Here is a 12,426-nt window from a genome sequence, read left to right as displayed (position 1 = left end):
CGTCACTCTCCTTCTTGGTCAAATAACCCTTACACAGCCTGGAGGTGTGTTTGGGGTCATTTTCCTGTTGAAAAATAAATGATGGTCCAACTAAACGCAAACCGGATGGAATAGCATGCTGCTGCAAGATGCTGTGGTAGCCATGCTGGTTCAGTATACCTTCAATTTTGAATAAATCCCCAACAGTGTCACCAGCAAAGCACCCCCACACCATTACACCTCCTCTTCCATGCTTCATGGTGGGAACCAGGCATGTAGAGTCCACCAACTCCTGGACAGTCTGTGGTGCAACGTGACCTCGGAGGATGGAGCGAGACATGATGTCCCAGATGTGCTCAATTGGATTCAGGCCTGGGGAACGGGCGGGCCAGTCCATAGCTTCAATGTCTTCATCTTGCAGGAACTGCTGGCACACTCCAGCCACATGAGGTCTAACATTGTCCTGAACCCAGGGCCAACCGCACCACCATATGGTCTCACAAGGGGTCTGAGGATCTCATTTCGGTACCTAATGGCAGTCAGGCTACCTCTGGCGAGCAAATAGAGGGCCATGCGGCCTTTCAAAGAAATGCCACCCCATGCCATTACTTACCCACTGCCAAAGGATGTTGCAGGCAGCAGATCGCTCTCCACGGTATCTCCAGACTCTGTCACGTCTGTCACATGTGTTCAGTGTGAACCTGCTTTCATCTGTGAAGAGCACAGGATGCCAGTGGCGAATTTGCCAATCCTGGTGTTCTCTGGCAAATGCCAAGCGACCTGCACAGTGTTGGGCTGTGAGCACAACCCCCATTTGTGGACGTTGGGCCCTCATACCATCCTCACGATGTCGGTTTATAACCGTTTGTGCAGACACATGCACATTTGTGCCCTGCTGGAAGTGATTTTGCAGGGCTCTGGCAGTGCTCCTCCTGTTCCTCCTTGCACAAAGGCGGAGGTAGCGGTCCTGCTGCTGGGTTGTTGCCCTTCTACGGCCTTCTCCACGTCTCCTGGTGTACTGGCCTGTCTCCTGGTAGCGCCTCCAGGCTCTGGACACTACGCTGACAGACATAGCAAACCTTCTTGCCACAGCTCGCATTGATGTGCCATCCTGGATGAGCTGCACTACCTGAGCCACTTGTGTGGGTTGTAGAGTCCGTCTCATATTACCACGAGTGTGAAAGCACCACCAACATTCAAAAGTGACCAAAACATCAGCCAGAAAGCATAGGTACTGAGAAGTGGTCTGTGGTCCCCACTTGTAGAACCACTCCTTTATTGAGTGTGTCTTGCTAATCCCCAAAGATTTCCCCCTGTTGTCTATTCCATTTGCACAACAGCGTGTGAAACTGATTATCAATCAGCGTTGCTTCCTAAGTGGACAGTTTGATTTCACAGAAGTTTGATTTACTTGGAGTTATATTGTGTTGTTTACGTGTTCCCTTAATTTGTTTGAGCAGTGTATATATATATATATATATATATATATATATATATATACACACATATACACACATATATATGTATATATATATATATATATATATATAAACCAGTGGTTGATGCTGGTCTTTCAAGGAGGGGAAGCTTAATTTCAAGATCGCTGATTCACTCATTTAGCTGTCAATCAAAAAGGGATTCAGCCTCAGACAGATCATCCAATCATCATGCGAAGGCTGAGCGTTCGGGCCAGCCCACTGCCCCATAGACCCCATTTTTGCTTCGCTATTGAACTCACTGTTTTAAGCACTGTGAAGCTGTGAGAATGAGTGAGAGGAAAGCCGCGTCGTTACCAGTGATAAGAAGCTGATTCTGAACAAAAGTTGAGCGCTTTGTAACACATATTTAGTCAATGACATGTACACACAACAGTATATATTTGATCACTTATTTTTTGATATTTTAGGGGAAGCTGAGCTTCCCTTGCAGTCTTAGAGCAATCGCCACTGATATATATATATACATACACTACTGGAAAACCACTTCAGGTGACCACCTCATGAAGCTCATGGAGAGAATGCTAAGACAGAAAAGCAGTGATCAAAGCAATAATATAATCTATATAAAAATGTTTAGAGTTATTTCACACTTTTTGTACTCGTACTCGTACTCATCGTCTTCTGCTTTATGTGGGACCGGGTCGCAGGGGCAGCAGACTCAGCAGAGACGCCCAGACGTCCATCTCCCCGGACACCTCCTCCAGCTCCTCCGGGTGGAGCCCAAGGTGTTCCCAGGCCAGCCGAGACACATAGTCCCTCCAGCGTGTCCTGGGCCGTCCCCTGGGCCTCCTTCCGGTGGGACGTGCCTGGAACACCTCCCGAGGAAGGCGTCCAGGAGGCATCCGGTACAGATGCCCAAGCCACCTCAACTGGCTCCTCTCAATGTGGAGGAGCAGCAGCTCTACTCCGAGCCCCTCCCGGATGGCCAAGCTCCTCACCCTATCTCTAAGGGAGTGCCCGGCCACCCTACGGAGAAAGCTCATTTCAGCCGCCTGTATCCGGGATCTCGTTCTTTCGGTCATGACCCAAAGTTCATGGCCATAGGTGAGGGTAGGAACGTAGACCGACCGTTGAATCGAAAGCTTTTCAGCTCAGCTCTCTCTTCACCACAACGGACCGGCACAGTGCCCCCATCACTGCGGCAGCCGCACCAATCCGTCTGTCGATCTCCCGCTCCATTTTTCCATTTCACACGTTTTGTTTACTACATAATTCCATGTGTGTTCATTCACAGGTTTGTTGTCTCTGGTGAGAATCAACAATTTAAATAGTCAAGAAAATAAAGAGACCCATTAAGTGAGAAAGGCGTTCTAAAACATATATATTTATATATATATATTCACTATATTTTTTTGCAGATATGATAATACTATCTGCAGTAAACTATATGTAAAGAGTTTTTTTCATTTGAGAAAGCATTTTTACAGTTGGTGTAATTACTGTGTTTTGTTTCTTCTGTTTTCCTTTTAGACGTATAACGACCCGGGGGAAACTAAAACTCCACAAACGAGCCAGGCCTCTCCGCATATGATGCCAACCAACTCACTGTACAGTGTGCCACCTCAGCCGTCATCACCATACCTGGGACCCGGGGCCTTCCCTCTAACCGATCTGCAGAGCTACGCTGGTCACGCCCCACGCCACGCTCTGTCACAGACGCTCAGCCAGTCGCCGATGCTGCCCAGCATTAGTGCCTCTCCACCTTCCTCCTTCCAGATCAGCCCGCCACTTCACCCCCACCACCAGCTCTCCCTGCACCAGAGCTCTCTCCTCAACCAGCCCATCCGCATGCAGCAGGTGCAGTCCCAGCCAATCATCTCTCACCAGATGGGGTTACAGGCCTCTCTTCATTCCCCTCCTCCAGGGCAGCAGGTATAGAAATAAACTTAGTCACATTTGATGAGGTCAGTGTGACATTTTTACTCAGGGATGTTGCTTACATTTTCCTGAATAATCTCCTTCAGGGTTTTTCCCACCTCCAGTCTGAGTACCAGAAGAGTATTGGAGGTTCCCAGTCTCCAGGAGCTCCTGGTTCTGGTCCAGGTCCCGGAGTGGCTCAGACCCACGAGTGGGATGGAGAATATTGCAATCGAGAGTGTGGCAACCACTGCAGGTCAGTGTAGACACAGTAATTGATGCAAGTTGTAGTTTTACAATGATTCACTTTAACCACATGTTTTGATTTACGACTTAAAATAATGTATTTGTAATATATAAGTTGATTAAGCTCCAAGTTGTAAAACGCAAGTCTGTACAAAAAATCGGTACATTGCAATAAATGAGAAATTAAATGATTATTGAAAATGTAATTCAGTAAGTCAACTCAAAAGTGATATAGAGTATATGAATTAGAGATATATTTCCCATATGTATTTCTGTTAATTTCATGATTATTGCTTACAGCTTAATAAAACCCCAAGTAGATGACCACTTAAGCTAAGGCTACCGACATCATTATGTACAATACAGCAAATACTCATTCACCTCATTTAAGTCTTCCTAGATTATTGTACTGTTGTCTAGAGTCTAGATGCTGTAAACAAAATGCTTTCAGGAATATGAATGATATTTTTTTTTACCAATTTACAAAATGCTAAGTGAGCAAACCCAAACATACAGCCAATTTTATTAAGAACCATCTTCAGTGTAAAGAATAACAAGACTTACTGGAAGTGATGGTATGGCCCCCAGAGCCCTGATCTCAACATCATTGAGTGTGTTTGGGATTACATGAAGAGACAGAAGGATGTGAGAAAACCTACATCCACAGAAGATCAGTGGTTAGTCCTCCAAGATGTTTGAAACAACCTACCAGGGCTTCAAAAACTGTGTGCAAGTGTGCCTAGAAGAATTTATGCTGTTTTAAGGGCAAAGGGTGGTCACACCAAATATTGATTTGATTTAGATTTCTCTTTTGTTCATTCATTGCATTTTGTTGATTGATAAATGATAAATGAAAATAAATGATTAACACTTCCATTTTCGAAAGCATTCATTGTTTACAGCATTTTCACACCTGCCTAAAACTTTTGCACAGTACTACAGATGCTTATAATAAAATAAAATAATAAAAGCATGCTCATAACATTTGATTGTTGGTTTGTTTTAAGGCTTAAACTCGATCAAAAAATAAAAGTAAGACAACCAAGCCTGTGATAACTAGGGAATGAAAGTATGTTTATGTTCTTTTGATGTGTTGTTATTTTTATGTATCTGTGCATCTCTGCCGCAGTCTAATTTCATGTTTTTGTTGTGTTACAGTGGCAGCATGATAGGCAGGGACAAGCCCCTCTACCTCACCTGAAACTGAAGACTATCCTCTGCCAACAAATGACGACACCGAGGAGTCTATTTTCATCCCACTCTGTTCTCCTCACCCAGCCCCAACCTCCTTCCTCTTACATCCAGTGTACACTTTACATACAGCCACACACAAACACATATTCAGATTCCTGAAAACTGTCACCACCAACCTGTTTGTTTTTCATTGTTAATGTAATTATTATTTTTTGCAGTTTATAGAATTTGTGACCTGAGTTTTTTGACTAGATGACCACTGTCTGTACCACTTATTGTATTAATGGTCTTCTTGCTGTTTAAATTTGCCAAGCACTTATAAAGCCTCCCCTCCCTTCTCTTCCTCCCCTTCCTCCTCCTCCTTGTCCTACCTCCACTCCTATTTAGTTATGTGTCTGAGCCCTCCCTGATCTGAGCTGTGGAGCACTCCTCTTGTGTGTCACCATCAAAAAGACCCCTTGGGGATCCCATCTAGCTTTATGTAGAATGAGCAGAAAAAAATAAGTGTTCTTCCTTTTTTTCATCCAATTTTGTAGTTTTTTCTCCTTTTGTTTGTGTTTCTGCCTTATTTATTTCTTGCTGGCTATTTTGTTCCTCTTTTTTATTTTATTTTAAGTTTATTTCTAGTAAGCAATGGGCCCTGTATAATAGAGAAATATTAACTCTTAGTATGTTGAGCATAGGCCTTGATGTTATGGTAGCTGTGCTTACAGGCCAGATGATTAAAGGTTTGGTGGGGAATGAGACAGAAAAACAAAGCAAATCTTTTTTATTATTATTAAAGACCTGTAGAGGTCTACTGAGCTGTCACAGTGTGATTGTAAATATCACTTTTGTGGAATCGAATTGGGAATTAAAAGTCCAGATAGATTTGTTCCTCTAAAAGTACATGTATGTTATGTATGTGTGTGAGTACGTCTGGACGTTAGAATGTACCCCATTCATGACGTGGCATGTGTGTGCGAGCAGAGGACTAGTAAGTGCGAGTGTCTCAGTATTTGAGTCTTTCTCGTGAAGTTTAACAATGCCATGCAGCTGGATTTCAGAGGAGTATTTCACACTTTCATTCCTGCATTAAATCTGTGCTCACTTGTGTTTTGCTGTTTTTTTTTTTTTTTTGACAAATCTTAAACCAAACACACAATATATGTCTTGCAGATCATGAAATGGGAAGAGCAAGTAGAGAGACAGAGAGCACAGAGACAGAAAAGAAATGCTGTGAGATAAAATGAGATGTGAAGTTTCAGATTGGGAAGTTGGGGAGGGATTAATGCCTCAAAATGCCCACCCCTCCCTTCTTTTGTTTAGCTATCTGACCAATATGTTCATGTTGTCTCCTTGCCATGCAGGAAGGGGAGACCTGCAACATGTGAACATATACATCACAAGTGATTTTTATAAGTTTCTGGTTCGTGTTTGGTTGTGTTTCTAACTCTTGTGTGGTTAACAGAAATTGCATTTTGCTGAGAAAGACATCTCGTTTTTATCTCTTTTTGTGTAGCAGAATTTCAGTTTTAGTTGCTGCAACACAATAACATTTTAAGTTATGTAAGGAAAAATACAAAACAAACAAAAAAACTGCCAACTGTAGTTATTTTATTTGTAAAACCAGTAATGATAAATATTTGAAATGGTTATCTCTACATTGTTTTTTTGCTAGTTACCCATTGGCTGTTTTACAGGTTTTCTTATTTATAAAAGAAATGAGATCACTTTTGCTTCTTACAATGGAGGTGTATTTTTATTCTTATTTTATTATTCTCTGCTTTGGTTTGATAAATAATGATGACGATCACAAGGATGATTTTTTGGTAATGTTTTTTTATATTTTGGATGCTGCCTTTTTTTCTTTCCTTGCCAGCAGCATCACTTTCTGTCATAATGCTTCTTTTATTTCAGACCTGCATAATAAAGAAAAAAAAGTTCAAAAAGTGAGTTTGACACATGTTATTTCATTGCCCACAGACATATTTTCTTTTTCTGTCCTCGTCTCCAATTAGATGATCACACCTTTTATTGAACGCTTGATAATAACTATGGGAAAGACGGACAATCCCCCCACCCACCCCCCAACTCGCTTTTGCACTTTATATCCACACTTAAGAGGGTCACATTTTGTTTCCCATATTTATATTTAGCCCCAGTGGCATTAGCTAATTAACCATGGATGGATACAGTGTGCACAAGCCAGCATGGATACTGCCAGTAAACTATCTCAACAAACGGGAGCAGATGCGAGGAGACGTTTTGCTTTTGCTTGTGAAAGTAGTGCATCGTAGGCGTCTAGTGTGAGAGAACATAAAAAAATGCAATGTGCATACAAACTCAGGCAAGCGTCCAACTGCTGATTTTACCCCAATTGCACACAAGTCTTCTTAGAGACTTCATGAAAGAAGGCTAGGAGAGATTGAAATGAAACTGTCACGGTCTTTTCATTCGATGTTTTATTCATTTTACGCCTGCCTGCCATCTCTTCTTCGGTGGCATTGAATTGGCAAATAGATCATTATTGGACAATTGGAAAACCTGCCACTTTGTGATATGACACACATTATATGAAATCACACTCATACATTCTTAATGCAGTGTCAGATAAGAGGGAGTTTGGGTGCAGCCACACAGATTTGGCTATGTGCCTTTTGTGTACATAAATGAATATCTTCTTATATGAATATGAGTGTGTTTTCATTTTTTGTGGTTGGGTTTTGTTGAGCTTTATGCATACAAAAACAGTATGGTGATGATGGGTTCTCCCTTATTTTCCACAAAAATCAAATTAACATGTGCTCCACCATAAGCAGCAAAACAGATCTTTAATGTCTAAAGTAATTCTGTTGTGAATGCTGTAAACAGACACCATCATTTGACACGTCTGTCAGTGCCTTTTTATTCCATTCCTCAACCCCAAGTCGAAGTCATGAGGCCAGCTGGAGTGAAAATGGACAATTTATGGTTGAGGCCGAGGTTGTCAATGTGATCCTGCCTCTTTGGCTTAAATAGATTTACTTAGTTAGTTTTATAGATTACTTTAGTGGATGTAATACTAAATAAAAACATATTGTTAGCCTCGTAGCATAATTGGCTTAGTCATATTATGACTTAAGCAATTATGCTAGGAGGCTATCAATATACAGAAAAATATTTTGTCCAGTTATGTTCATTTTCCCACATTGGTTTATAAGCTAATTTGCAAAGGTGGTGTGCAGCAATTTCATTAATGCATTATTAGTCAAAGACCATCATGATCCTTGTACTTAATGAATATTGATGAAAGACTTCAATGTCGATCATGTTCTTACTGCCCAGGGCTGCATGGGCTGTGGGGTCATTGGCACTTAAAAAACGAAATGGCATCAGTCAGTTTTCCCATACAATTTTACTTTTACTTATTTGCATGTTAACTCAATGGGGAGTGGGTGCATCCTGTGTTGTTCATGTGTAAGCATGATAGGAAAATGCTGACGCACCCTGTGGCTAGCTAATGACAGTAAAGTTAGTTTCTGATTTGCAACCTCCAATTTGGCGCCAAACTGAAGAGCTTATTTGCTGTTTTTAAAGAATCTGCACTGCATTGAGTCATACCTTGTTCAAAATGTTAAAGATACTGATTTAAACCTGAACTGGTTGATTCACACCTAAACAAATTTTAATATTAAAATTCGTTTGATCAGAGTAAAACCAAACAGAAGTTTTGAATAAAGGATTTCATATATTGTGGGTAAACAGCTATCTAAACCATCTTACCCCTGCCATCAAGCGTTGGCAGTAACTAGCAAAAAGTCTTTTACGTTGCTATGGAGGAGAGTTTTCATTATACTCTTTGGAGAATTGTTTTAATTCCACCACATTAGAGGGTTATAAAGAATAACCAGTCTGTTTTAGGTCATGGCACAACATCTGTTAAGCCTGTGAGCTTGCTGGTTTGCTTTGGGTCATATTCCTGCAGCATAACAAAAGTGCTCTCAAGCTTAAGATCACAAACCTATAGATGGACATCATGGCAGCATTTATTACAAGAGCTGTGAGACTGAAAATCTTTATTTTCTGTCAGACGTATTTTGCTTTCTCTGTTATCTGTAAGAGTTTATTATTAAATTATATAAATTTTTTTTTAAAACAAACAGAGTTACATGTTGGATTCATTTTTTAGAAAGATCAAGTGGTCAGTGCCTAAATTGTTCAGCCAAACTCAGCTGCATGCAGTGAACTCTAAATGCACTGAAGCTGTCGCATTCACCCAAAACCTTTCAGTTGCAACTTTCAGAAACAAACGGCAGGAAACGTGGGCGGTTGTGACAAGAAACGAGTTTCGCTTTGTCTTCAGAATCAGTTGGGGATTCTTTTTAAGATGACTGTGCAGCACATAATCGATTTATCATTGAATAATCCAGACACATCAACACTAATTTCTGTCATTATTAAATATTTGTACAGTCTTCACATTTTTGACTGAATCACCAGAACAATTTGAGTGACAATGAATTGGTGTAACCTGTTTTTTATTCTTTGAAAAAAACACAGTAATTTATTAGAATCTTTTTGCTGTATTTGCACTCATGAACAAAGCAAACAAACAGAACACAACAAAATATATAACTAAGGGCATGAAGTGCAACATGTAGCGCTTGCGGTTTCACACCTGTAGTTACTGACATCATGCAAGATACCTGCTATGTCAGCTTTGAAAACCATTAGTTGCTGCTGGCGGTGGCCAAACAAGACCAATTTCCTGTTTTAGTGGTAGAACAAACAAACAATATTTAAACTTGCTGCTACATCTTCATGTGAGTCAGAACTTAGGTTTTTTTTTTCTCTAATTATAATTCTCCCTGTGCATCATTGTGAAACATCAGGTGAGGGAGAATTTCTCTCTATGACTCAAATAAACCAAATTTAAATATTTCAATATCAAACTATCAGCGTTGTAAGATCAATTGAAAAATGGTCTAAAGTACAACATTTGAGTCTTATTTCTGATGCATTTTGTGTAAAGATTTCTCAGGAAGACAGCTGTAAGCTAAGCAAATCCATCCAAGTGCGAATATTTCTGTGACATACTTTATGAGCTGTTTATATTCCATCTTGTCAGTTTCCTCTATACGGACCAAGTTATAAATAAAATCAAATGGTTTTGAATTTTTCTGTAGATTTGTGAAGGTTGTGGTTGTAAACATTAGGGCAATGGTGTCATGAAAATAAACTTGTGAAGCCCCCCTTTCTCACATCACCCCCCCATATTTGCCTGGTGGCTTTATGGGAGAGGAGTCTTCATCCCCACAAAGAACCTCTCTGACTAAGAGCTAAAATAAAGAAGCCACAGTTTTCTCACATCTCAGCAGTTCTTAAATCTTGACTTAAAGTGCAGATGAGTCAGAGCAAGAACCACACACATAACCATTTTCTCATAACCCCCTTCGTTCGTCTGTGAAAGGCAGGTCTCGTTATGCTCTGGATCACCTCAGAATCGAGCCACAGAAACACGACCGGCCATATGTATTCATTTTAGATGTTTGTTAAACACCACAGCTGCTCTGTTTGAGCAATATCGCCCACACACGCTACACCTCACATCCTCTGATAACTGCATGATGGAGAGAGTTTGTGAAACAAACGGTTCTGTTATTGAAATGAGGTTCTGCTCCAGATGTCTGGGATTTAAGGGTTGTTATGAGACAAAACTCTAGTTACTTGGGAAGTTAGGTATTTGTCTCTGTCATGCATTTGGCATGCCACAGTGTTTGAATTAGCCTGAATATCAGATTGGGAACGGATTCAGCTGAATGTAGTGCAGCATGTTGGCATGTTGTATAATAGACAGTCCTACCATTTGGCTGGCAAAAAAGGTCCTTGTTCTTAAATTCAGTACCATAGCAACCAATCTGGGGAACCAGCTTTGCCAATATACAGCAAACATAAGATATCAGTCACATGAATATTACTTTTTAGTAGATGAGATGCTATTTGAAACTGTGCTGATTAGTACTTTGATTTATTTTTTAAATAGTAAATTGTTACTGAAATTGTTCAATTTAGCCAGTTGCAATTGTGCTTGATTGATACTGAAAATGGCCAGAACTGCAAACTGAGCACAGGATTGCTCTTAACTGTTATAAGATACAAGAAAATATGTGAACATACAATCAGGATTTTGCCCTCTCGGATAGTGTGCAACAATTACAAACAAACAATCTTCAGCAAATGAAAAGTATCTTTAAATCACACACCGAAGCATGGAAAAAAGACTTTTTACGTAAAGCGTTAGAGTAACACATATTATGTTCTGCACTCAGTTTTCAGCAAATAACTCTGGAAATCATTATCACTATTGGCCTTTATTTTTGTTATTATTCAAAAGTAAGCAGGTAGGAAGTGGGGTGGAAAGAGATGGAAGACATGAAGCACAGGTCTCCAGGGTCAGGACTCAAACCCAGGACACTTGTGTCAAGGACTGAAGCCTCCATGTATGGGTAGTGCTCACTACCACTACGCCACGTGCCGTGCCCAAATCATTATATGTTCTGCCATCATAAAAATGTGCCAGGAATAGTTACACAGACTAATTCTCATCTCTACCCTCTTGCAGGTAGATAGCAAAAATAACCAATAGCTAACTAAGATAAAATCACATCATCTTGTATAGAAAAATAAAACTGGTCTAACTGGAATTGCGAAGTTATTGTCTGTTTTAAAAGCTAGTTCAGTATTTAGTGATGCAGGTCTGAGCTTTGTAGCTTATTTAACAACAAAAAACCAGTGCCTTAAAAATGGTAAAGTACCATAGCAAAAAGTTAAACAAAGACACGGAGAGACCTTAACAAGCCCTAAAGAAGTTGGTTTTGACCACATTAAAATATAGCAAGAAAATTGGAAAATTCAACATTCAATAAACCTTTAGCACAATACTACAAATGCAAAAGCAGATCCTGTGGTCATATCACAGATTATACAGCATCTTGGGACAATGAACTAATCTTAACTACTGTCAAGCCAACACTGATAAACTCCAACTAGACTTTCTCTTTAAAAATTGATGCACGTTTGGCTGCTTCTTTTCAAAATATGACAAGTATAATTCTTTCATCACTGATTTGAGTGTGAGCTCACCCAAAGTTAAAGTGCAAACAAACAAGATTGTCTTGTTCAGTCATTGTGAGCTCCATTGTATCTGACACATGGTATGTCATGCTCAGATAGTTTTCCTCTCTCATCAATTACACTGTTTATGTACCTGCAAAATCCAGAATGCTTTGTGCATGATTGTAAATTTCATATTTCAAATCCAATAAATCGCTTCATCTTTAAAGCCCCTCACTTTCTATTTAGGTCCGTGTGATAAACTTCTTTTTTCTTCCCATGGGACATTTATTTTTGTCAGATGCATCTGCATTCATTATAATCAAATCTACCTGAGTGTTTTCCCTCTCTTTGGTTCAGTTTTATCCCTGTCTGTGTCTCTTCTAGGTAATGGTACTTTCTATCACTCCAAAGTGTTTTCAATCAGTCTCCCTGGTTTTAGAGAAATTGACTTCAAAGGCATAGAGCGAGTGAAAAATGAGGATTGAATTCTAAGTTGGGATTAAATTTGAAAAAAAGAAACATCCTGGTGAAAGTCATTCACAGAGAGCTCCAGGTGCCTCCATACAAATCCTGA

At 40.1% G+C, this 12,426-nt stretch overlaps 1 protein-coding gene across 2 annotated transcripts in view; it reads left to right on the top strand.

The window, feature by feature from the left end:
- The window catches only part of tox2 (TOX high mobility group box family member 2), a 136,182-nt gene extending 129,472 nt beyond the window's left edge, over positions 1-6,710 (top strand). For both annotated transcript variants that reach the window (XM_047348739.1, XM_047348738.1), the window contains 3 exons: positions 2,949-3,350; positions 3,443-3,591; positions 4,740-6,710. In XM_047348739.1, the coding sequence (XP_047204695.1) occupies positions 2,949-3,350; positions 3,443-3,591; positions 4,740-4,782 (594 nt within the window). In that variant the 3' untranslated portion in view covers positions 4,783-6,710. The remainder of the gene's footprint in view (positions 1-2,948; positions 3,351-3,442; positions 3,592-4,739) is intronic.
- Positions 6,711-12,426: the final 5,716 nt, after the last annotated feature.

The sequence above is a fragment of the Girardinichthys multiradiatus genome, chromosome 20 (genome assembly GCF_021462225.1).
Source record: "Girardinichthys multiradiatus isolate DD_20200921_A chromosome 20, DD_fGirMul_XY1, whole genome shotgun sequence".
Classification (NCBI taxonomy): domain Eukaryota; kingdom Metazoa; phylum Chordata; class Actinopteri; order Cyprinodontiformes; family Goodeidae; genus Girardinichthys; species Girardinichthys multiradiatus.
The sequence above is the reverse complement of the archived record's forward strand: the minus strand, read 5'-3'. Positions and strand labels throughout refer to the sequence as shown.